Source organism: Lepus europaeus, chromosome 11, assembly GCF_033115175.1.
Source record: "Lepus europaeus isolate LE1 chromosome 11, mLepTim1.pri, whole genome shotgun sequence".
Taxonomy (NCBI): Eukaryota; Metazoa; Chordata; class Mammalia; order Lagomorpha; family Leporidae; genus Lepus; species Lepus europaeus.
This window is the reverse complement of record NC_084837.1, coordinates 115,084,663-115,110,333: the sequence shown is the minus strand read 5'-3', so window position 1 is coordinate 115,110,333 and position 25,671 is coordinate 115,084,663. Positions and strand designations below refer to the sequence as shown.

Genomic DNA, 25,671 nt, shown 5'->3' with positions numbered 1-25,671 from the left:
CCTGCCTGCAATGCCAGCATCCCATGTGAACACTGGTTTGAGTCTGAGCTGCTCCACTTCCTGTCCAGCTCCCTGCTAATGAGCCTGGGAAGGCAGTGGGAGATGGCCCAAGTGCCTGGGTCCTTGCCACGCATGTGGAAGACCTGGATGGAGCTCCTGGCTCCTGGCTTCAACCTGGATCAGCCCTGGCTGTAGCAGACATTTAGAGAGATGAACCAGCCAATGGAAGATCTCTCTGTTTCTCCCTAACTCTGCTTTTCAAAAAGCCTTAGAAGAGAGAGAATTGAGTAACATGTAATACAATGAATACATTTAAAGTTACCTAGCCTGGACTCCTGTAGTATTGAGTTGGTGACTCCTGCTTTCTGGCGAGAAAAATCAGACAATCCCCTCCGGGAGAAAACGGCAGAGTTCTAGAAGATACGTTTGCCTCCATGCCCCTTGCATTATTATTAGCAGTATCCTGACAGATATAGAAACTACTATTAACCAACCATGAACGATGGGATTTGACTTCAGGAATAAAAACATGCACACTCAGTGACTCAAACATATCAGGACAGGTGTGATTATTCCCTGAAACTGAGGGGTGTACGGTCACAAAGGCAAGACTTCAGCGGGACACCTGTGCCGTACTGGATGTATGAACACGTTACATTTCAAAAGCAAAATCTAATACTATGTTTAAAAGCCACGTTTTAGTGCATTGGGTTGTGTTAAAATTCAGCAGAGAGGTACCGGTATTGTGGTGTAGTAGGTAAGGTCATTGCTTGAAACACCAGTATCCCCTACGGACACCAGTTCATGTCCTGGCTGCTCCCCTTCCTTTTTGTTTTTTTTAAAGATTCATTTATTTATTTGAAAGTTAGAGTTACACAGAGAGAGAAGGAGAGGCAGAGAGAGAGAGAGAGAGATTTCTTTCATCTGTTGGTTCACTCCCCAAATGGCCGCAACAGCCGGAGCTGTGCCGATCTGAACCCAGGAGCCAGGAGCTTCCTCCGGGTCTCCCACGTGGGTGCAGGGGCTAAGGACTTGGGCCATCTTCTACTGTTTTCCCAGGCCAGAGCAGAGAGCTGGATTGGAAGTGGGGCTGCTCCACTTCCGATCCAACTCCCTGCTAATGTGCCTGGGAAAGCAGTGGAAGACAGCTCAAGTGTTTGGCCCCCTGCATCCACATGGATGGAGCTCCTGGCTTTGGTTGGTCCAGCCCTGGCCATTGCAGCCATTTGGGGAGTGAACCAGAGGATGTAAGATTGATCTCTCTCTCAATCTCTCTCTGTAACCGTGCCTTTCAAATAAATACATCTATACATCTTTTTTAAAAAAGAAGAGATATGCCGGCGCCGTGGCTCAACAGGCTAATCCTCCGCCTTGCGGTGCCGGCACACCGGGTTCTAGTCCCGGTTGGGGCACCGATCCTGTCCCGGTTGCCCCTCTTCCAGGCCAGCTCTCTGCTGTGGCCAGGGAGTGCAGTGGAGGATGGCCCAAGTGCTTGGGCTCTGCACCCCATGGGAGACCAGAATAAGCACCTGGCTCCTGCCATCGGAACAGCGCGGTGCGCCGGCCGCAGCGCGCTACCGCGGCGGCCATTGGAGGGTGAACCAACGGCAAAAGGAAGACCTTTCTCTCTGCCTCTCTCTCTCTCACTGTCCACTCTGCCTAATAAAATAAAATAAATAAATAAATAAATAAATAAATAAATAAAAGGAGAGATATGTATTAGCATTGATTAGTAACAAGATTATCTAACAGGGGCTGGAGCTGTTAAATCTGGTTAAATCTCCGTTCTGTGGTGCCAGCATCCCACACGGGTGCCGGTTCAAGTCCCAGCTGCTCCACTTCCGACCCAGTTCTCTGCTATGGCCTGGGAAAGCAGTAGAAGATGGCCCAAGTCCTTGGGCCCCTGCACCCAAGTGGGAGACACGGAAGAAGCTCCTGGCTCCTGGCTTCAGACCAGCCCAGCTCCAACATTGCAGCCACTTGGAGAGTGAACCAGCAGAAGGAAGACCTCTCCCACTCCCAGGATTCGTCCTGGCACATACAGGTGCTCTGCTCACTGAGGGTCATCTGTTGCCAAGAAAGACCTGTGTAATGTGGGGCTGTTCAACCTGGGGATTCAGCTGCTAACTCTTCCCAGCTACAGCCCCTTTTCCTGCTCTCACCAGCTGCTCTCAATCTGAAAAGGTGCACGGGTAGGACGCCACGTGTACAGAATTTGTCAGTGATGTGACACCTGCCAAACTCGTACGGGAAAGGGGAGGACAAGGATAAAACTCGGGCTGAAGCCATGAGGCCCGGACAGCAGCTTTACTGGCCTGCGGGCCTCCTGTGTGCAGCCACCTGCAGGCTGACGAGGTCCATACCGCAGGCGCGCCCCAGCGCCGGGCACTTAGTTTGCGAGCCAAGACTTCGAGCTGGGCCACGTTCTGCTGGGCTCTGGAGCTGGGAAACGCGTTGTCCCCTGTGCCTGAGAAACCCGCTCCTTCTGGCCCCTTTTCTACCTGACTACTTTCTGCTCGCCCCTGAGCTCTCACCTTAAATACTGCTACTTCTGGGAGCTCACGTGACAAGGTTAGGTGCACCTGGCTCGTGTCCCTTGGACGTTCCCTTGGAGAGTGCTGAGCACGCTGGACTGTGACCCGTGGCGCACTCGTCCACATCCTTTGTTTACTGGTCCAGCTCTGCCTGGCTCACATCTGCACTCCTCAGGTGGAGAAGCTGCCCAAAGATGTTGGCTGCATGGCTGAACACACGACAGCTCAGCCTGTCTCTTTTTAAGCTCATCGTGTGCTCTCAGCCACGGGACCGGCCTCTGTGTGCAGGGGTCAGAGAAGGCCAGCCGTGGCCCCGAGGCCCAGTGGAGCTTCGCAAGCAGCAGAGGTTCTCAGGACATGGGGACTGGGGGCTTTGTACGCAGCCTGGAACATCTCAAAACCCTGCCTGCCCAGAACCAGCTGGGAAAGGAGGGTGCGGATGTGCGAAGGAGGAGGAGCTTGGAAATCTCTCCCAGACAAGGTGGGAATGATGGCATCCGACCAGACAGCGAGAACCAGAGTCCAACAAGGATGAGGACAGAGTGCCCTGCTGGGCACTGAGCAGGGAACTGTGCACAGAATTGGGCAGGGCCAGGAAACATCTCCACCAACTGGGTGCCCTTGCTTCTCTGATCCTGGGCAGCAGCTTTAACTTAACCAAGCCAAGGGTGATCCTGGGTGAGCCAGGGAGAGAATCTGGCCCAAGGGAGCGAGTCAGTAGCAACAGGGAGGGCTACAGGCAGATGCGTGGAGTGTGTGAGACCCACGTGAGAAAAGACAAGAGCTGACACAAGCAGCCAGCACTGCCTCTCCAGCGCAGAGCTGGCCGGAGACACGGGCACTCTCCCTGTTCCCGACCCGGAAACGGCTAGAACACTTGCATAGACTCCCCGCGCTCCCCAGAGCCCTGTTCCTTATGAAGTCTGATGTCCCCGCCTCACCAATTACCAGGAAGGAAGGAATGCACTCAACCCAGAACAAAGGGAAAGAATAACCCAGCCGATTCTCCACCTGGGGACACAGCAGCAGCCACCATCGGGGCAGGCAGGACAACTCTCCCTCCTCTGCCCCCCCAGCCCCGCCTCCTGCGAGTCGGGGCCGCCTCAGTCTGAGCTATGACTGGGGCTGGGCAGCTCCGGGCCCTCCGTGTCCCCCCAACCAGGGAGGACTCAGTGGGGGGACAGCCCGAGGTTCGTCGGACAAGGAAGTTACCTCCTCGGCCTTCACTGGCAGCGGGCTTCACCTGGATCGGACGGTTCATCTGAAAGACATCAGGCCAACACCCCGCTCAGCGTCCAGCAGCATTCAGCGCCACCGCCCGGTCCCGGTCCCGGTCCCGTGCACCACCCCCACTTCCTGGGACCTGAGCCCCTGCCCCTCCACACTCCAGCAGCAAGGCAGGGTGGCGTGGGCGGCCCAAGAGGTCCTCCTGCTGGGCTCTGGGCAGGGACCCCATGAGGCCCGTCTCCCCTGGCTCCTAGGTTTACTCAAAGGCTTTTAGGGAAAGGAGTTGGATGGGAGGGCAGACTTGCTACCACAGGTTAGGGTTTGTGTCTCAAACTGAAGACACAGAAGTGTGCTGTTTGGATGAGAAACCTGGGAACGAGTCAGGGCCACCCCCCCTAGCCCTGTGCCTGACAGCTGTGTGGCTGTGGCCGAGCCCACACCCAGGCATCCGCACCCGTCTCCACACACGCCCCAGCCCTGCCCGGGCTCCCCTGCGTGAGGATGCTCTGCCCACTCTGCTTGGATGGTGGCCCCCGCACCCACAGCCTCCGCCCCATCTGCACCGGGATGACTCAGCTCTGCGTCTCCAGCCATGTCCTCCCCTCCTGAGCTGCAGACCCTTGTTCTCGGCTGCCTGCTGGACACCCCGATTAGCAATTCTGGCCGGCACGTCCACTCTACACGACCGAACCAGAGCTCATGTTTGAACTGGTCCTCCCAGTCACCCCAGCATGTCCTCGACAGCAGCTCCACTTCTCCCTCCTTCTCCCCACCCTGGGGTCCCGACCAAGTTCACCCTTTAGTTCAGGGGTTCCCCGGTCAGGGCTGGTGAGAATCACCTGGGTACCACTGGGAAGCCACATCAGATGCTTAGGTTGGGGCTAAGACGTGGAGGCGCTCCTAGGTGACTGTAACAGCCCCCAGTGCCCTCCCCCCACCCTGGGTGGATTCAGGATGAACCCCATCTCACCTTCCTCTCATGGGTGTGGTGGGGAGCACATGAGGTAATGGGGACGCAAAGGTAAACTTCCAGGAGCTGGGTGCGTGGGGAGTGAGGAGGCACTGGCGGGGGAGGAGAGCACAGCGGCCTCCCCGGCCACAGAGGAAGGGGCACGGCTGCCCACCTGGCCTGAGCAGCTGACGGGGTGACTCCCCCCTCGGGAAACGCACAGCTTCTGCGCCAATCAGGGACCACTCCATCTCCTACCAGCACGCTAGTTGCCGAGACAACAGGCAGCTTCCTGTTACCATAGCCACAAGTGCTACCCAGTAACCATGGTAACGCCCTGGCAGTCACAGTTGAGCAATTTCCTCTGGATCAGATTTGGGGTGGGAGGGTTTGGGGAGGACATATTTAAAAAAAAAAAAAAAAAAAGGAAGGGAGAACAGGCCAAGCCTGAGCCAGCACAATGCCCCTCCCACCCAGGCTGGGCCACACCCACAGCTGGTGGTGTGGCAGGCTGTGGGTGGGGGCTAGGGCACCCCCAGGACTCGGCTGAATATGGAGGACACGACAGATAGATGACAAGCAGAGTGAGCTGGACAGGTCTGGGCTGGCCAGGGCAGGGACCAGGACAGAACCCGTCCCTGGGCATGGTCACCTGTGATCACGGAGTAGAGACCAAGAGACAAAGCCACGGGGAGCAGAGACTCAGGGAGTGGAAGAGAAGCACAGGGAGGCAGCAGTGGGGAGAGCAAGCGAGAGACAGACTTAGAAAGGTGCAGGAAAGAGGGCGATGGCGGGACATGGGAGGCAGTGGGTGCAGGAGAGGCCGGGAGGAGCCCGACTGGGGAGAGGGAGATGGGAGAAGGGCGCACGGGCAGCGGCGAGGTGAGCGAGACCATCATTATTTTATTAGTTCTTAAATAGAGCCTGAGAATGAGTCTCTGGAGCCAGGAGTGACAGGCACGTCTGACAGCAGCAGTTTCCATGGCAGCGGCCTCCTGCCGGGTCTCCTGGAAGCTGGTGCTCCTGGTGCCTGGGGCTGACCCCCTTCCACCTCCCACCCACTCCACCCACCTCTGGTGGACAGAGGCACCCAGTGGTACACACACACACACACCTGGGCCTGGCAGGGACCGGGCCTCAAGGCTGGTGGCCTCAGCCTCCTGGACTCTGTGATGAGCCGGGGGCTGGGCCTCGCAGGGAGATGGCGAGAGACTGGAGAGGCCCAGGCTCCCAGACACCAGGTGATGAGTGGCCCCGCGCCACGCCCCTCTCCGGTCACTTTACATACGTCGTCTCTATGTCCTTCCAACAGCACAGTCATCCTGCTGCCCCCACTTTACAGACAGAGAAGTGGAAGCTGAGGGAGGTGAACTCACTTGTCTAAGGCCACGTGGTAGGCCAGTGGCCAAGGGCGTGACTCCTGGACTTCTAACACTGCAGCACAGATAAGGAGCAGGGAGGGGCCAGGATGAGCTGGGGGGAGGTGCCCAGCAGGTGGACAGGCTGACGCGGGAAGCCAAGGGGGACCTCGGCCGCTGTGCTGTTGGGGCCATTGAGAGAGGTAGGGCTGGCGGTTGAGCTCTGTGTAGGCTGGGGCTGTGGACGAGGAGCTGCAAGACTGAGCTGTGGACTTAAGTCCAGGCTCTATCCCTGGAAACTTCTTTAAGGCTCGGAGGCTCAGTATCCACAGTGTTTTTTAAAACAAGCAATCATAAGCTGACCTTCCCGGGTTGTGGTGAAAATGACAATGGCTACAGCTTAGCAGGGGCACCAGACCCATAAGCTCTGTCTTCTGTTGTTTGTTTTATGGAAGGATGTGAAACTGAAAGGTGGGCAGGGGCTAGCTGGGAGCAGCAGTGCAAGCCGCACCACAGAATCTCAACTTTGTTGCTTTTCCAAAGTCATGACTGGGGGCGAAGGAGCCAGTGAGTTGTCACTGTGCTGGGTGAGGACTGGCGAGGAGACAGGAAGACCCCAACACAGGCGGGCAGTGAGGGTGACATGGTCCCGGGCAGGAGGGAGTGGACAGAGGCTGTGCTGGGAGGAATGAACTGGGCCGCAGTTCCACCAGGCGGTGAGAGGATGGTGGCCGACTTTCAGGTTTATGGTATGGGAGCTGGGGAAGGGGCGGGTGGGAGCGGAGGAATCCACGTGGGTGAGGACAGAGCAGAGCGCCCAGCTCTGCACCTGAGCCCCTGCAGGGCAGGGCCCTGGGCTCATTCGGGAGGACTCCCAGGGTTTGGACAGGCCACGTGCGGCTGGGGGAGAAAGTGCCCAAGCAGCTGGGCTAGCCCTGCCCTGCCTCGTCCCCCCACCGCCAGGGGGCGGATGTGAGTGTGCCAAGGGAATCAGAGGCTCAGGACCTGGGGGAATTCAGGTGAGCACCTGTTCTCTTGAGCTTCTCAGGTGGAGCCCAGGCCCCTAGGAGAGGTGAGCACCACCTGCTGCAGGCAATGCAGGGGGAGGCCTGGAGGCAGCCCCAGTCCCTCCGACCCAGTGGGCGGAAGGGAAAGCAGACCCCACCCCAACTCCTGCTTCGGTCGTCTGAAACACCGCCTTCAGTCTTAGCACTGCCCTCCTCCCTGCTCTGTCCCAGTGCCAACGACTCCAAGAAAGGAGACCTCCTCAGAACGGCCAAGAGACTGTCGGCAGGGCTGGGAGAGGCGGCACCGGGGCTGGTGCTGTGGCACAGCGGGTTGAGTTGCCACCTGCGATGCTGGCAGCCCATACGAGTGCCGGTTCCAGTGCTGGCTGCTCTATTTCCAGTACAGCAGCGGAGGATGGCCCAAGTGCTTAGGCCTCTGCCACCCATGTGGGATCTCTTCCAACCAGTCCCCTCCCCTTCCCTGCTTCCTGGAGCCCCTGCCTCCCCCAATGCAAGCCTCCCAAATGGCCAAAACTGCTGGGTCTCGCTGGCTCTGCTCCCACCACACACAGCCCTCTCCACGCCCGGCGGCCCAGCCATGCCTGCGGACACCTTCCCTGCCAGCTCTCCCACTCTAGAACTTCAGCAGTGGACTTCAGGGGCCGGCACTGTGGTGCAGCAGGTAAAGCCACCACCTGCAGCGCCAGCCTCCTATATGAGCACTGGCTCAAGTCCTCGCTGCTCCACTTGCAATCCAGCTCCCTGCCAATGTGCCTGGAAAGCAGCGGAGCATGGTCCAAGTGCCTGGGCCCCTGCTCCCTTGTGGGAGACTCAGATGAAGATCCTGGTTCCTGGCTGTGGCCTGGACTTCTAGACCCTCAGATACGAGGAAACACGACCGTGACCTCACTCCCGTCCTCTCCCTCCTGCTCCTCATGCTGTTCCAAGTTCCACACGCAAACCCCAGGGAGGTGCAGAGGGTGCTTCTGTGCTGACAAGCGCTGAGCGCTGAGCTGAACACCCGGTGCCTTTGTGTGAACCACAGAAGGGCACCCCCTGACCTGGGGGTGAATCTGACAGAGCTCACCCTTCCCCTGGGCTGCCACGGGCCCGCCATAGTGTCCTCGGCTTGGTCTAGCGAGCGGCTGCATTTCGGCTGCCACTCGCCCTCTGCCCGGGAGCCGTTCTGTGCGTGCACCGCCTGCACCAGCAAATGCAGCCTGTCCCCCACGACTGTGACGGCGCAGGCCTCCTGCGGAAGGGCGGCTGGGAGCAGGGAGACGGGCAGAGCGCAGCCCCACCTCCAGGTGGGCTCTGGAACCTCCAGTGAGGCTGGAAGGAGCTGAGCCTCACCGGGCAGAGACCGGGGCAGGAGGGGTGGGTAAAAAGAGCAGGAGAAGGGAGCCGGGGGGTGGGGGCACAGAGGCTGAGGCTCAGAGGAAGTCCTGTAGGGAGCCGAGTGCTGACAGGTGACGGAGGGGAGTGGGGAGGAGGTCACAGTCCCAGGAGATGTCCCCTGGGGTCCTGGCTGTGTCCTTCCAGGCCGAGCCAGCCTTTCCTGGCCCTGAGGTGACAATCTTGCCGATTCCACTGCGTCCAGGCAAAGTCTTGTCTCTGCTTCTCCAGCAGGGGGCAGCTGTGCCCGGGGCCTGCAGAGGTGGGCATCACCCTCGCTTAGTGCTGGGGGGCTGCAGGCTGGGTGCTCCGGCAGGAGCACAGACCGATGGCACAGACATCACTGGGGCTTGCCGACACGGCCATCGATTTTCATTTAGGAGACTAATTAAATATTAATTTTTCACTTTGTTAAGTTGGAGGGTGGACAAAGTTGGTCCTGGTCGCACCAAGGAAGCCGGGCGTCGCTGGGGCCTGCTGGGGAAGGGAAGGAGGGGCGAGGGCCCCGGTGGCCGTCCTCGCTGGACCTGAAGACCTTGGCTGACTCCAGGCTGGCTCAGGCCACTGTGTAGTGTTCTCGTGAAGGGCCCTGGGGCTGGGCTAATAGGGCCCAAAGCTGTGCGACTCTGCCTCTCCTTCTGTGAGGGGAGGGTGCCAGGGGTGACCTCTGCTCCCCAGACTGGGATGGTTTGGAGTGCGCGCAGTGCCAGGAACAGGGGATTTGATCGGCGTTAGGCACCGGCACTAGGTGTCACTTTGCTTTCCTCCCCCAGACATTGTCCCAGTGCTCGGGGGCTTCTCCACCCTCCTCTCAGGTGCCCTCACCTCACGGGGCCCCCCGGCCCCTCATCCACTGTGGCCCTGTGGCTTGTGGAGGGAGGATGGCTTCCTCCTAGAGTTCGTCTTGGCTGCTGCAGGGCCTCCCCAGGATAAAGTGAGGGCCCTTCAGCCTTGTGCTCAAAGCCCCTTCTGCAGACGCTCTCCCCACGGAGCCCCCGGCCTTCCCATCTGTGCCTCCATCGTGCTGTCTGCCTGCCTCAGTGTTTCAGCTCCCGTAGTTAGATGGATGCTGACCCTCCGCTCCCACCACCCTGCTCCCATGACCGCTGACGCCACTGCCATCGCCACCACCGGCTACCCCGCACCGAGGGCCTGTGCTCTGCCAGGAACGTGTGCTGTGCGCCTGACACGACTGAGCTCCTTCAGTCTTTCCAACAACCCGAGTCCAGTTTCACAGACTGGTCTTGGAGGTAAAGACCCACCCCAGGCCACACAGCTAGCGAGTGGCAGGGCCTGGATGGTCGCCCAGGATTGCTTGACCCATGGCCTGCACGCAGAGGCCGATAGTGGCCATGAGTTGGTGGCGCCTGGCACTGAGCCCCGCCCTGTTCAGTTTCTTTGACTGCATTAAAGTTGGACAGCTCCCAGCAAAGTCTGCCCCACTGCTGGACAGCTCCGAGCCAGAATGGGCGTCCGCTCCTGCCTCCTGGTGAGCCCAGCAGCTCACCCAGCCGCAGTTCTTACTGAGCTCTTGCGCTGCGCCAGACATGCGGGGCCTCCATCAGTTCATTCTCCCCAGCTCAGGCAGCCGGGTGTTGGTTTAACCCGCTCCTCACAGATGGTGAAACGGGGTCCACTGTCCCCAGCAGCCCCAGTGTAGTGTAGACAGTGCACCAAGTGTATCTTCTCTGCATGCTCTTCAAAGCATATATGGAAACGGAGGCACTTGGCTGACTATTTCCTAAACTTTCAAAAGCAGTTTGTAAAACCTAATATTGATTTGTATGTTAACATTTTCCCAATTGATTCCCTATGTAGAGTTAATTACAAAACTTGAATACTTCCAGACTTAATCCACTTATAAATAACATATTTCTTCAGACTAGCTTCTTAAAACACTGACCTCTATGAGGTATGTACTGTGCAATAACTGATTCATTTTTTGAGAGCTTGAAGCAACCAATGATTTTCCCTCCACTACTGTTTGTTAGTGTCACTTCCAAGAAGAAAACCTGTTCTGTTGTACGGATTACTCTGAATTCTTGGGGAGGTTACTGATAGCGGTAGGATAGAATTATATGAGGTTACCTGTAACTACTTAATGTTCTTACACTGTAAACCTTGTTACTTTATCCAAGACAAATGTAATTTTATTATAGCTTATGTAGTATTTTTTTTTTAATTTTTGACAGGCAGAGTGGACAGTGAGAGAGAGAGACAGAGAGAAAGGTCTTCCTTTTGCCGTTGGTTTACCCTCCAATGGCCGCCGCGGTAGCGCGCTGCGGCCGGCGCACCGCGCTGTTCCGGTGGCAGGAGCCAGGTGCTTCTCCTGGTCTCCCATGGGGTGCAGGACCCAAGCACTTGGGCCATCCTCCACTGCACTCCCTGGCCACAGCAGAGAGCTGGCCTGGAAGAGGGGCAACCGGGACAGGATCGGTGCCCCCGACCGGGACTAGAACCCGGTGTGCCGGCGCCGCAAGGCAGAGGATTAGCCTATTGAGCCACGGCGCCGGCCTATGTAGTATTTTTATTTTGGCAAAATGTGCCTTACGTTAAACACTATGTACCTTTTGCATTGTCCAGACTTCTTTATTCTAAGAACATGTTTCTTCTACTGTGTTGGAGACTAAATAGTAGAATTTCATCAAAATAACGGGGCCTATGACTTGAATGGGTAGAACTGAATAAGCTGGCTTTGTCTTTGTCAAAATGGAAGTAATTTAGATTTGTTCTCCTTACACATAAATGCATAAATGGTTTTAATTCAAGTTTTAACCAATGAAAACTGTTTTTTTGAAAAAAAGAAAGTGGTTTCCTATTTGGTTTTGTATGTGTTAAATAAACGTGTAAAATAACTAAATGTTATTGGAATTCTTCTTTTAGCATTTATGATTTCCAACTATTGTTTCTTTTTGTGTGACACTTTAATCAAAAGTGGTTGAGATGTTAACAGAGTTCTTTGAAAGAATATCTAAAAGGTTTATAAATGTAGCCGGCGCCGCGGCTCACTAGGCTAATCCTCCGCCTTGTGGTGCCGGCACACTGGGTTCTAGTCCCGGTCGGGGTGCTGGATTCTGTCCCAGTTGCCCCTCTTCCAGGCCAGCTCTCTGCTGTGGCCAGGGAGTGCAGTGGAGGATGGCCCAAGTGCTTGGGCCCTGCACCCCATGGGAGACCAGGAGAAGCACCTGGCTCCTGCCATCGGATCAGCGTGGTGCGCCGGCCGCAGCGCGCCAGCCATGGCGGCCATTGGAGGGTGAACCAACAGCAAAGGAAGACCTTTCTCTCTCTCTCTCTCACTGTCCACCACTCTGCCTGTCAAAAAGTAAAAAAAGTAAAAAAAAAAAAAAAAAAAAAAAGTTTATAAATGTTTGAAATACCACTCAAAGGCTGATTTCTTAAAAAAAAAAATTTAAAACAATAAATACTTTATTTTAGCTAAAAAAACAAGAAGAAACTGGGTCCAGACACAGAGCTGGCAAATGATATGTCTGGGGTTCAAATGCCAGTCTAGGGGTCGGCTCTGTGGCAGAGTGGGTAAAGCTGCCACTTGCAGAACTGGAATCCCATATGGGCACCAGTTCAAGTCCTGGCTTCTCCACTTCTGATCCAGCTCTCTGCTGTGGCCTGGGAAAGCAGTAGAAGATGGCCCAAGTCCTTGCTTGGGCCCCTGAACCTACATGGAAAACCCAGAAGAAGCTCCTGGCTTTGGCCTGGCTCAGCCCTGGCTGTCGTTGGCCATTTGGGGAGTGAACCAGTGGATGGAAGATATGTCTCTCTCTCTCTCTCTCTCTCTCTCTCTCTCTCTCTCTCTCTCTGCCTCTCTGTAACTCTGCCTTTTAAATAAATAAATAATTTTTAAACATCCAAGTCTGATAGTCCAGCACCAGAACCCTTAAACTATTACGCACTGACACCTCCCTGTGAATTCTCACTAAATATTCCCAATCCCCTCAACCACCCCCAGGACTGCGTCATCAGTCCACCCTGCTCTCCTCCCTGCAGGCTCACAAGCAGACGCAGCCCCAGCACATCCATCCAAGCAGCATCCTTGCTCTAGACACATCCCTCCTTGGACAAGAAAACAAGGCTCTGAAGCATGACTCGCTCTTGACAAACCCATGCTGGCTCCTAGCAACCACCTCTGCCCACCTCCTGGGCGGGAGACTTCGCCTCTGTCCAGCGGTCACCCACACCGCTGCTGCCTCTGGTTCGGGCAGCCCACAGGATCATGTCTCCTGAACTTCAGCCAGGTGTGTGGAGGTGGAGGGCAGGGACCGCCGGGAGAACCGTTGCAGGAAGAGGGCCAGAGGGAAGTGTCACCGAGGACCCCAGGGCTGGGGAAGATAGGCCAGCCATGCGGCAGGGCCTCTGCCGGATGTAACTGGACACCCGATCACCCCAGCCACCAAGAGCTCCAGAGGGCATGCCCTCAGCCAAGGAGAGCGATCAGGCTCAGCCCACGGCCCTGGCGTCTCTCCTCCAGGAGGGGCGGAACAACTAGCCAGGGGTCTTGAGCCTGCTTCCCTGAGCCAGGTGGTGCCGGGCATCGGAGGAACGGCTCTGCTTCTCATTCTTGGTCCACCCAGCCCCTCGCTGCTGTGGCATGCATAGGGGGCCTGAGTCCCAGCCTGAGGGGACCCCTCCGAACCCAAACCCCGTACACTTACCCCTGGCAGGGTCTTCTGCTCGTGCAGTGCGCTCTGGGCCTTGAGAGCAGAGTCCCGGGCGCAGTAGGTGAGGAAGGCACAGCCTGAGGAGGGAGAGCCTGGCTCAGGAGGGTTGGGGGCAGTTCCAGAGACCACCAAACACTATTCTAGGGGAGACCCCATTGAGTCGACAAACCTCAGTCCACTGCCTCCAAGGAGACTTCCCTGCCGCCCACATTCTCTGTGGGCGGCTCTACATGTGCCTCGGGACCCAACCCAGGATGCCTCTCACTGGCCCTGGCCTGGTGCCCATGGGACACACGTGGCCAGGCCCAGACCAATGCCCTCCCAGCCAGCCGTCAGTCCTGCTGGGGTTAAACCTCCCTGGGCGGCTTTGCCTTCTAGTTAATACAGCCTCCCCTGCTGCCTTCACAATCTCCCAGGATCGGCCTCTGTTCCTCTCCCAACACAGTTTCAGATGGAAAAGAAGGGTTGGGGGCCAAGCCTGGGACCCCGCAGCTCCCGCCTCCCATCTCCCTGCCCAGTGTCTGAAGCTGGGGGTAGGCTGACGGCAGGCTTGGGGGAGGACACTGGTTCCAGGGCTTCCCGTGGGTAGGAGCTCAGGGACCCCTGACCCTAACAGCGCTCCCAGGGCTTCGACCTAGGGCCTCTGAAAGGACCACCATGCCCTAGCAGAAAATGAGGCAGGGAGGGAGCGTGGGCTCAGCCAGTCAGGCCCAGCTCTCGCCTGGGGAATGCCCAAGAAGACATCGAGGCCTCTAGAACGAGACCACTGAGCTCTCGAGAGCCGGGTGACAAGAAGGATGGTGCCCAGGTCGGGCAGGGGAAGAGCCTGGGTCAGGAATCCCATGACCTGGGGCTGCTGGACCCGGGGAATCGGGCCTTCGGTGGCCACGTGGGCCCTGGCTGGATTCGGACCTTTTCCTAAGGGCCATGGAGAACCACTGGAGGGTTCTGAGCAGGACGGCTGTGTTTTCAAACAGCCTCAGAGTGCAGGTGGGAGGAAGGGCCCTGGGGAGGAGAACACGGGTGCGGGAACCCACGGGGCGCTCAGTGCAGCCCCACTGAGCCCCCGGACAGACTGGTTTTCTGGTGTCTTCTATGCACCTGCCCTCTGAGGAGGGTGTGTGTGCCCTCTGCTGAGTTAAGGGGCCCAAATTCGCATCACATCCACATGGAAAGGGACCCTGGACAGTGAGCCGGGGACGGGGCAGGGGGATTCCTCACCCCCAGGCTGGGTGGTTGCCAAAGCAAGAGGGTTGCCTCCCTCCATGCCCAGCCATCACAAGGGAAGCAGCATCATGCCAGCATTCAGAGGTCACGGCTGCTGGGGAGGGGGTGTCGGCCCGGGACCCTCCGCGGCTGTCCGGCAAGGGAACACGGCCTTGGAGAGTGGCCGGCTGGGCCACCACCAAACACCTGACTGCTTACGTCTCTGCTACCAAGTCATCTCGTGTGACGTCAGAGCCGGGCGGGGGCCTGTCTGAAGGCGCCCTTCGTGGAGCTCCCCGGATAGGGGGTGGGAACACAGGAAGAGGGCAGGATGAATGGGAACTGAGCAGGGAGACAGGGCGGAGGGACCGGCTCAGGGACTGAGCGAGAGCGGCGCGAGAACGGAGGCTTTCCGGCACACTTCTCTACTGCACAGCCGCCAGCAGACTAGCTGTGCACTGAATCCTACCGGAGCGTGCACACGCTGAGAAAGTAAGTTACAGATGGAAGGGCTGGCTAACAGGTCGACAGCTGGAAGGAGCCGGTGGTGTGGTCTCTCCGAGCCCCTTTAACACAGCCCCACCCCGGAGGGTCCCAGCCCTTGCAAACGGGAGTTGGGGCGGGGGGGGGGACAGTTGTGGCTGCCGACACCCCAACTCCCAGCGACCAGTTAGTTAGCCAGGCTCCTTTGGGGAAGATCACGGAGGAGGCACGAGCAAGGGCCACCAAAAACCCCAAACCACAGCGCGGCAGGGGGCGAGATCAGGCTGTCTCCCCTCGGGTCCTCTCCCTTCCCTGCCCACACAACACACGTGACCCCGGCTTACTCCAGCCCAGCGCGCCTGTAAACAAGCGCCTGCCCCTGCCTGCTTGTCCACAGCAGGGAAGGGGTGTGGCCCGCGCCCGCCCCACCCTGGGGGGGCTCCTCTCCCTGGGGAGGGGCAGAGGAGGAAGAGGAGGGGTCAGGAGGGAGGAGACGGGCTCCGCCTGGGGTGGGGGCCCGGGGCAGGGACCCAGCGGGCGACTGGGCGGAGGTCGCGGCCCGGCGGGGGCAGCGGAGTGGCAGCGCGGGGCCGAGGCTCCTGGGGGCACGCTGGACGTGGGGGGGTCGGCCGGCACGTGGGGCGGGGAGGCCCGGGGCGCACCTTTGTGGAGGCCGGTGAGCCGGTCCTTGAGCACCGTGAGCTCGTAGATGCGGCCGAACTCCTCGAACAGCGGCTTCAGGTCCTGCTCGTCCAGGCCGCGGGGGATCTGCCCCACGAACAGCTTGATGGCGTCGTGGTCCTTCATGGGCACGGCGGGAGCCGGGCTCCGCGCGCCCGCGCCGCTGTCCGCGGTGCTGAAGCCCAGGCGCGGGCCGGGGCCGGCGGGCGGCGCAGAGCCCCCTGGCGCCGCGGCCATGTCCCCGTCCCGCCCGCCCGCGCCCGCGCCCCGCCCTGGACCCGCGCGCGAGGCCGGGCAGGGGGCGGGGGCCGCGGCGCGGCCGGGCTGCAGGGGCGGGGCCGCGGCGCGGAGGGGCGGGGCCGGGCGGGGCGGCGGCCGGGACGCCGGGGTCCCTGGTGGGGGCGGGGGGCGCAGGGCGCTCGCGGGACTCACGCCCGAGCTTGTCCCCGGGCCGAGCCCCCCGACCTCAGCCCCCAGCCCCGCGCTCACTGACGTCAGGCAGACGACCGCCAGTCTACGCAAGCGATTTGCATAATGAGGGAGCGGCGGCCAATCAGAGGGGGCTCGGCCGCGGCGGGAGGAGCGGCGGGGCTCACGCGCTCCCGGTCGCCATGGCAACCGACCTGCGGCCGCGTCCCGGGTGGCGCGCGAGTCCCGGGGTGCGGGGTTTGGGGGCGCGTGCGAGGCGGCCCCGCGGGGCGTGGCGGGGTGTGCGGGGCCGAGCGGGGCCGGCAGCGGGGCGTGTCCGCCGGCCGGTGGGAGCGGACCTCGCCTGCCGGGTCTGCTCCGGCCTCTTCCCCTCCCCGAGCCTCCCGCGCCTTCGCCCCGCCAGTCCCCGGCGGGCATGGACCCCTCCTCGGAGCGCGAGTGCGGGGCTGGCGGGAGGTGAGCCTGGGGCCCGGGACTTCGTCAACACGGGCGTTCGCCTCGAGCCCCGTCCACGCACGCTCGCAGCGGAAAGCACACGCCAGGGTGTGCTTGCAACATGCCTGGAAGTGGTCAGGGGTCAGGCCCTTGGCACCTGCCTGTGTCCGCGTCCCCGGGATGGTCCAGTGACTCTGGACACAGTGGCAGTAAAGATGATTCTCACATCATATATCCCGTCAAGTTTTCTCTGGCTGCTTTCAGAGAAGTTCCTGTTGCACTGCTCGTAATGGAGGGGCGGGGTGGGGGGAGGTGAGGGAGTCTGGCTTTATTGTCTAAAAACACAAACTCGTGTCTCTGGACTGTTCCAAGAAACTGCTCGGGAGCAGCCATGTGCAAGCTCGGGAACGCGGAGATTTTTAAAAAGTTGTCTCTCTCAGGGAGAAGTTATTCCATGTTATTGGTTGATTACCGAGTGGCCTACAAGGACATTCACTTTTTTTTTTTTTTTTAAGATTCATTTATTTGAAAGAGTTACACAGAGAGAAGACAGGGAGACACACACACACACACAGAGGGGTGGGGGGAGGGCTTCCATCCGCTGGTTCACTCCCCAATTGGCTGCACCGATTGGAGCTGTGCCGATCCGAAGCCAGGAGCCAGAGGCTTCTTCCAGGTCTCCCACGCAGGTGCAGGGGCCCAAGGACTTGGGCCATCTTCTACTGCTATCCCAGGCCATAACAGAGAGCTGGATTGGAAGTGGGGCAGCTGGGACTCGAACTGGTGCCCATATGGGATGCTGGCGCCTCAGGCGGTGGCTTTACCCACTACGCCACAGCACCGGCCCCAGGACATTCACGTTCACTCAGCACCGTGTGTTCCTGAGACTCCCTCTTTGATCCCCAGATTATTTCACTGGTGTGTCCGTTAGCGCCAAGCCTCTGGGGATTTCATGTTGTCTGCTGCCCACTGCAGTCGGGATGCACTGTGTGATGTTTTGTCACCCTCAGCGTGCTCTATTTCGGTCAATGTTTTGTGTTATTTTAAAATTTACTTATTTATTTGAAAGGCCGAGTGACAGTGATGGGGAGGGAGGGAGAGCTTCTGCTGGCTCACTCACTAGATGCCCACAACAGCCAAGGCTGGGCCAGGCTGAAGCCGGGAGCTGGGAAGTCCATCTGAGTCTCCCAGGTGGGTGACAGGGACCCAAGCATTGAGCTTGCCTCCAGGTCACAGTAGCAGGAAGCTAGAGTTGCAGGAACTGTAACCACCACTCTGATGTGGGATGGGGAATCCCAAGTGGCAGGTTAAGACTGCCACGGGGCTGGCGCTGTGGCGCAGTGGGTAAAGCTGTCGCCTGCAGTGCCAGCATCCCATATGGGCACCGGTTTGAGTCCCAGCTGCTCCACTTCCTATCCAGCTCTCTGCTATGACCAGGACAGTAGAAGATGGCCCAAGTCTGACCTGTGTGGGAGACCCGGAAGAAGCCTCTGGTTCCTGGCTTCGGATCGGCACAGCTCCGGCTGTTGCCGCCAACTAGGGAGTGAACCAGTGGATGGAAGACCTCTCTCTGCATTTCCTTCTCTTTCCTCTTTTTTTTTTTATTTTTGACAGGCAGAGTGGACAGTGAGAGAGAGAGAGAGACAGAGAGAAAGGTCTTCCTTTGCCGTTGGTTCACCCTCCAATGGCCGCCGCGGTTGGCGCGCTGCGACCGGTGCACTGCGCTGATCCGATGGCAGGAGCCAGGTGCTTCTCCTGGTCTCCCATGGGGTGCAGGGCCCAAGGACTTGGGCCATCCTCCACTGCACTCCCTGGCCACAGCAGAGAGCTGGCCTGGAAGAGGGGCAACCGGAACAGGATCGGTGCCCCGACCGGGACTAGAACCCCATGTGCGGGCGCCGCAAGGCGGAGGATTAGCCTGTTGAGCCACAGCGCCGGCCTGCATTTCCTTCTCTTTCTGTGTAACTGTGACTTTCAAATAAATAAATAAATAAATCTTAAAAAAAAAAAAAAGACTCTGCCACAATGCCCACGTGGGAAGCACTTCATTTTGGTCTAGGTAGCACCTGAATTCTGTTCTGTAAGCATCTCTTGCATCCTGTTGATTGATGGTGATGTTGGGTTCTTCTGTAGATCTGATTTTATTTGTAATTGTTTTGTCAGCTGCTAAGACAGGAGCGTTGAAGTCTCAAGTGTTATTGTAAATTTGTCTGTTTCTCTTCTCAGCCTTGCAGTTTTTGCAGCTCCGCTGTTCGGGGTGAGTACACTTAAAACTGGGTGCAGTGGTCCTTTTAATTACACAGTGCCCCTCCCTGTTCCTGTAACTTCTTGCAGTACTTTACCTGAGAGCCACATAGCCACGTGTACTTTTCTTTCATTGATGACTGCCAAGTATATCTTTTTCTATTATTTTTCTTTCAACCTGCCAAGTTATATTTAAAGTGCCTTTCTTGTAGACAGTTTACAGCTGGGCCATTAAAAAAAATTCACCCTACCGATCTTAGTTGGTGCATTTAGACCATTTACATTTAGTGTATTATTGATATGTTGACCAGTTACATCTTGTTGTTTTCTGTTCAGTTGTTTTCTTTTTCCTACCTTCCTATGTATAACTTGTTCCTTATTCTAGCTATATTTTACATACATGTCACAGTCTACTGGTATTAACATCTTATCAGTTAGACTGAAGTGTGGAAAGCTTAGCTACCTCTAAGTCCCTTTGGTCTGCCCCATTTTAGAATATAATCGTATTAAATATCACTCTGCACGCTTTGAAAACTCACCAGACAATGTTATGCAAACACCATTAGAAAACTCCAGAAGAGGCCGGCACCGTGGCTTAACAGGCTAATCCTCCGCCTTGCGGCGCTGGCACACCAGGTTCTAGTCCCGGTTGGGGCGCCGGATTCTGTCCCAGTTGCCCCTCTTCCAGGCCAGCTCTCTGCTGTGGCCCGGGAGTGCAGTGGAGGATGGCCCAAGTGCTTGGGCCCTGCACCCCATGGGAGACCAGGAGAAGCACCTGGCTCCTGGCTTCGGATCAGCACGATGCGCCAGCCGCAGTGGCCATTGGAGGGTGAACCAACGGCAAAGGAAGACCTGTCTGTCTCTCTCTCTCACTATCCACTCTGCCTGTCAAAAATAAAAAAAAAAATTAAAAAAAAAAGAAAACTCCAGAAGAGCAGGTAAGCCTATTGTATTTACCTATGCATTGCTCCTTCCCATTGTTCTTTCCTCCTTTCTGATAGTTTAGGATACCTTTCGTCATTTCCTTTCCATTTGAAGAAATTCCTTTGGTCATTTTTTCTAGAATCGTTCTGTTCTTGACAGGTTTAAGTTTTTCTTCACCAGAAAATATCTTGATTTTTTTCCTTTATTCTTGAATGATTCTTTTGTTGGTTACTGAGTTTTAGTTTGACAATTATTTCCTTTCTGCACCTGAAAAATGTACCACCTCTTTCTGGACTCCATAGTCTCTGATGAGAAATCTGCTGTTGTTGAATTGTTTTTTCCCCCTTTGATGTGCAATTAAGATGCTGTTTCTTTCTGGCTGGCGCTGCGGCTCAATAGGCTAATCCTCCGCCTGCAGTGCTGGCACTCTGGGTTCTAGTCCCAGTCGGGGCACCGGATTCTGCCCCGGTTGTCCCTCTTCCAGGCCAGCTCTCTGCTGTGGCCTGGGAGGGCAGTGGAGGATGGCCCAAGTGCTTGGACCCTGCACCCCATGGGAGACCCGGAGAAGCACCTGGCTCCTGCCTTCAGATCAGCACAGCGTGCCAGCCATTGGAGGGTGAACCAATGGCAAAGGAAGACCTTTCTCTCTCTCTCACTGTCCACTCTGTCAAAAAGAAAAAAATAAGATGCTGTTTCTTTCTTCAGTCTTTTTAGTTGTTTTTCAGAAGCTTGATTACTAGGGGTCCAGATGTGAGTCTCTTTGGCCTTATCCTGTTTGTGGCTAACTCTGCTTCTTTAATCTATGGATTTATGTTTTTTTGCTAAACTTGCATAATTTTCAGCTGTTTTTCTTCAGATACTTTTACAGCCTCATCCTCTTTCTCTGTTTCTCCAGCATATGATGATGGAAATGTTAGGTCTTTAGTTACAATACTCATGCCCCTGAGTCTCTGCTTGCTTTTTTTAATTTACAGGGGCAGGGAGCGGGGAAAATGCACACCTACTTGCTGGTTCACTCCCCAAATGCCTGCAGTAGTGGGGACTTGGCCAACCTTGGGAACCAGAGACTCAATCCAGGACTCCCATGTGAGTGGTAAAGAATACAATTATTTGAGTCATCACCACGCTTCTCAGGGTCTGTTTTAGCAAGACACTGAGTCAGAAGCTGGAGAGAAGTACCAAACCCAGGTATTCCAGTAGCAGAAGGAAGCATTTTTCCCCTAAGATTTATTTGAAAGGCAGGGCTCTGGGCTGAGGGGCAGAGAAAGAGAGAGGAGGTCTTTCCTCTGCTGCTTCACTCCCCAAATGGTGGCAATGACTGGGACTGGGCCAGACTGAAGCCAGGAGCCAGAAGCTTCTTCCAGGTCTCCCACGTGGGTGCAGGGGCCCAAGGACTTGGGCCATTCTCTGCTGCTTTCCCAGGCACATTAGCAGGGCGCTGGATCACAAGTGGAGCAGCTGGGACTTGAACCAGTGCCCATATGGAATGCTGGCACTACAGGCAGCAGCTTAACCTGCAACACCTGCATGCATCTTAATTGCTAGGTTAAATGCATGGCACGCTGTTCATTTTTTAAGGTGTTCCATGTTCGGGTTGGGTAAGTCTTACTGTTCCATCTTCAGGTTCACTGATGGCTTCCTCTACCATCTCCATTCTAATGCTCAGCCTGTCTACTGAGTTTTCCATTTTGGCTGTCACGTGTCTCAGTTCTAAAATTTCGATTTGGCTTTTATTGATGCTTTCTATTTCTTTGCTGAGTTTTTTTTTCTTGTCCAGTGTATTTGCGGTTGCTCACTGGTGCATTTTATGATGGCTGCCTTAAAAGCCTGGATAAATCCAACACCTGTGTCACATCACCACTTACGTCCACTGCCTGCCTTTTCTTACAAACATGAAAGTTTTCCTGGTTCTTAGTATTTATTTATATTTACTTATCTACTTGGGGGGAGGGGAGAGAATGAGAGAGAGCACTCCCATCTGCTGATTCACTCCCCAAATTTCTGAAATGGCCAGGACTGGGCCAAGGAAAAGCCAGGAGCTGGAAACTCCATCGAGGTCTCCAATGTGGAAGGCAGGAACCCACCTACCTGAGTCATCTCTTGCTGGCTCCTAGGGCACGCACCTAGGCTGGACTTGGCGGAGAAGCCGGGAGTTGAACTCAAGCACTCGGAGGTGGGCGACTTACCAGTGCTGTAGCCACTAATGCCTGCCACTGCTGAGTGAGTTGTTTGCTGAGCAGCTGGGCATTTTACAAGACTCCAGACCTCCTCCCAGGTGGAGATGGGAATTAAGGCTTCCCACGGAGTCCCTACCGGAATCACCCTGGAGGGGAGGGGTGGTGGCCCCATCACTGCTGCCTGGGAATGGGAGTTTCATCTATAACCCCTGCATCAGGGAGGCAGAGGAGTCCCAGTGGCTTCCACTGAACCCACATGGAGAAGCAGGGGGTGAAATCCTAGCTCCTCTGTGGTCTTCAATCCTCTCCCCCCTTCTTAGAAAAGCTACTAACTTTTAATCTTGTCTCGGGCTGGTCATATTTGATTATAATTTACATTGTCATCTGTACTCTTTCACTTTGGACTTGGCAGGCGAGTCTGTGATCAACATTTTATCACTCAGGACAGACATGGAAAGGGAGTGGAACACCAAGATTGACTAGAAAGAGGAGAGCTCACTGTTCATAGATCAGTGCGATTGTTCCCTGGGAACTGAACAGTGACCGTGAGAGCCACCCTGAAACAAACACAGGGACGCACAGCGGAACCAGAAGCAATGGGCCACATTGATCCAGGGAGACTTTTTTTTTCTTAAATAAAGATCTTTTAATTCCATTCTGTGAACTTCACTTTTTTAAAAAAATGTTTATTTTAAAGGCAAAGTTACAGAGAAGGAGAGAGGGGGAGAGGGGGAGAGGGGGAGAGAGGAGGGGAGAGGGAGAGGGAGAGAGATCGTTCCATCTTCCGGTTTATTCCCCAAATGCCCGAAACAGCCAGGGTTGGGCAGATCTGAAGCCAGGGGCCAGGAGCCAGGTCTCCCACGTGGATGCAGGGGCCCAAGTCTGCTTTCCCAGGCCATAGTAGAGTTGGATTGGAAGTGGAGCAGCCGGGACCCTAACTGGTGCCCATATGGGATGCCGGCACTGCAGGCAGATGCTTGACCTACTGTGCCACAGAGCCAGTCCCCCCCCCCCTTTTTTTTTTTCAACTGAGAAATGAGATCAAAAGAGAACGCTCAACCACTGGTTCCCTCCCCAAATGCCCACAATGGTCAGGACTAGTCCAGCCTGAAGCCAGGAACTGGAAGCTCAATCCAGGTCTCCTACATGGGTGGCAGGGACCCAACGACTTAAGTCACCTGTGCTGTCTCCCACAGTTGCTAGAATTGGGAGCAGAGCCGAGTTAAACACAGGCACTCAGCTACAGGATCCACATCTCAGGCGGTGTCTTAAGCACCAGGCCCACCGCTGTCGCTGTCGCCGTCACCCTGATCCAGGAAGTAGCAGGTGCAGATACTCAGAACACTCGGCCTTCACCTGGGGCAGTTCCTCATGAGAGGGCAGCTTGTGTCCAAGGAGGGGGGCTGGGAGCAGGTGGGGAGCTGGGGACACAGCTGGGGACACCGCCAGTCTCAGTGGGCTGCGATGCTTGTGTAGCTGCCAGCAGTGACTGGGGAGCTGGCCTGCAGCCAGGGTGACACATTTCAGGGTTGATAACCAAGAGGTGCAAGAACACACAAGATTTGGGGCAGCCCCTGGACAGGTTTTGCCAGAAGGCAGGGCAGACTTCCTCAAAGCAGGAACCTTCCCAGCAGGGCCCAAGGGAGTGGAAGGGTGGCTATTATGGGGATTTCTGGGCCAGAAAAAAGGCAACAGTGGCTTCTGGTGTGTCTCGTCTGGTGTGGTTCACCTTATCCGTGGTTCAGTCTCAAGGTGCATGCCAAACAAGCATGTTGTAGATGCTCATAATCTATTTGGGCTACGTTGAAAATGACCAAATGGATGAAAATCTGAGTCTGCTGCCAGTGGGCTTTTGAGCTCCTGGTCTCGAGCCTGCTCTGGTGAACACCTGTGGCTCCTCTGTGCGGCGCGGCCAGCCCGGGCAGCAGGTGGGAGTCCTCCCAGGCATGCATGCGTCTCCCCCCCCCGTAGCTGGAAACTCTTTCCTTTTAGAACAGGGCTCAGTGCAGGTTCAGTCATGCCCTGGCCACTGCTGCGGTCTTGTTCTGCACACACAGGTTACCTTTCTCACCTGTCTCCCCCATGACTGTCTCCAAATCTCCTTTGTATCTTTCTTCAGAAGTCCTTTAAAAAATCCCCCCCTTGTCTTGTTTTAAAATATTATCCATTATTTCCTCTTTAAATGCCATTTCTAAAATAACTTTTATTCTAATTCCTTTTTGAGATCTCAATCTCTTTTTATTTATTTGACAGAGTTAGAGAGAGAGAGACAGAGAGAAAGGTCTTCCTTCCGTTGGTTCACATCCCCAAATGGCTACCACGGCTGGCGCTGCACGGATCCAAAGCCAGGAGCCAGGTGCTTCCTCCTGATCTCCCATGCGGTACAGGGGCCCAAGGACCTGGGCCATCCTCTACTGCCTTCCCAGGCCACAGCAGAGAGCTGGACCAGAAGAGGAACAACCAGGACTAGAACCTGGTGCCCATATAGGATGCCGGCGCCACAGGTGGAGGATCAACCAAGTGAGCCACGGCACCGGCCCTGCCCTCACTCTTTTGAGCTACACTTGGATTACCACCTGCTGTCTCCCAGGAGCACTAACAGGAAGCTGTATGGGAATCGGAGTATCTGGGACTGAAACCAGCTCTCTGATATGGGATGTGGATGCCCCAAGGAGTGACTTAACCTGCTGTGTCACTATGCCAGCCCCGACTTAAATCTTCCACACCTGCTTCCTTGTCTACCAGGCGAGGGTAATGCTGACAGGCGGTATCACAGCCTTGTTTGTTTCCTGGGTCTCCAATCCTATTTCTGGCCCGGAGTCTAGATAAGCCGTCCCTGCAGGCCACCCCTCTCATGAAGATGCTTGATCCAGATGCCCGCCCCCTCACACACACACACACACACGCCTCTGCTAAACGGTGAGCCATCAAGAACTCCTAACAATGAGGAAGAATCACAGTTCAGTACCAGACTCCAGGAGAAAAGAGACTGGGAATGCATTCTGGAGAGGGGTTACTGTGGAGGGAGGAAGGGCTCAGGACTGGGTGGGGGCGTGCACAAGGCTTCAGCTCTTCAACACAAAACAGAAGCAAGTGAGGAGACAGACAGGCGACACTGCCCATCATCTCGCTCTACACTTCATCTGCTGGTTCACAACATTTAAGATCACTTTAGTATTTACTGTGGTGGGGAGGACACAACACGGATGCAATCAGAAAGCGGTAATCACCATGGGGGAAAAAAAACACAAGCCAAGTTCACAACATCTTAAACACCTGACTTGAGAAACACACAGGGACCGTTTCAAATGGATTTTCCTACACCACCAGTGAGACTGGAGGTTTACAGAGTGAACAAAGACAAAAACGTTCAACAGGTAAATATATATGTATATATTTTAAAGTTATTTGAAAGACAAAGAGAGGGAGGAAGGGAAGGAGGTCGGGGGGAGAATCTTCCAACTGCTGGTTTACTCACCAAATGCCCACAACAGCTGCAGCTGGGCCAGGCCAGGTGGCAAGGACCCAAGTACTTCCTGCAGTCACAACTCCATGAGCAGCACTGCGGGAGCACCCCCAGCCCCTCAGTACGCACAGTGCCCTGGGGACAGCAGAGGGCCCCTGGCAGGAATGGTCTGCCAGTCTCCATCTGCCCCGTTACTTCTGTCCCAGCCAAGTGCAGCGCTGGAGAGGGACTTGCCCGCCCCCTGGTGGCGCAAAGAACACAGGCCAGGTCTGAGCATTCACAGCCCAAGTGAGGGCAGGTGAGCGATGGCCGCCAAACCCGGCCTCTACCTGCCAGCAATCCAGATCTGAAGCGGATGTGTGCGTAGACACCCTCACAGTAATGGCGTGGCTGGGGAACAGCACACCCTAACACAGAAGGTCTTGAATGTTTAACGTCTGAAAATAAAAAATTACAGACAGGCATTCGGGTGTAGCAGGTTAG

The 25,671-nt window shown here is 56.1% G+C and overlaps 1 protein-coding gene across 1 annotated transcript in view; it reads right to left on the bottom strand.

Moving 5' to 3' along the window:
- CELF6 (CUGBP Elav-like family member 6) overlaps window positions 1-15,750 on the bottom strand; it is a 34,284-nt gene extending 18,534 nt beyond the window's left edge. Inside the window, exons 1-3 of the mRNA XM_062206504.1 lie at window positions 15,495-15,750; window positions 13,138-13,220; window positions 3,747-3,795 (exon numbers count right to left, since the gene is read on the bottom strand). Of these exons, the coding sequence (XP_062062488.1) occupies window positions 3,747-3,795; window positions 13,138-13,220; window positions 15,495-15,750 (388 nt within the window). The remainder of the gene's footprint in view (window positions 1-3,746; window positions 3,796-13,137; window positions 13,221-15,494) is intronic.
- Between the last annotated feature and the right edge of the window lie 9,921 nt (window positions 15,751-25,671).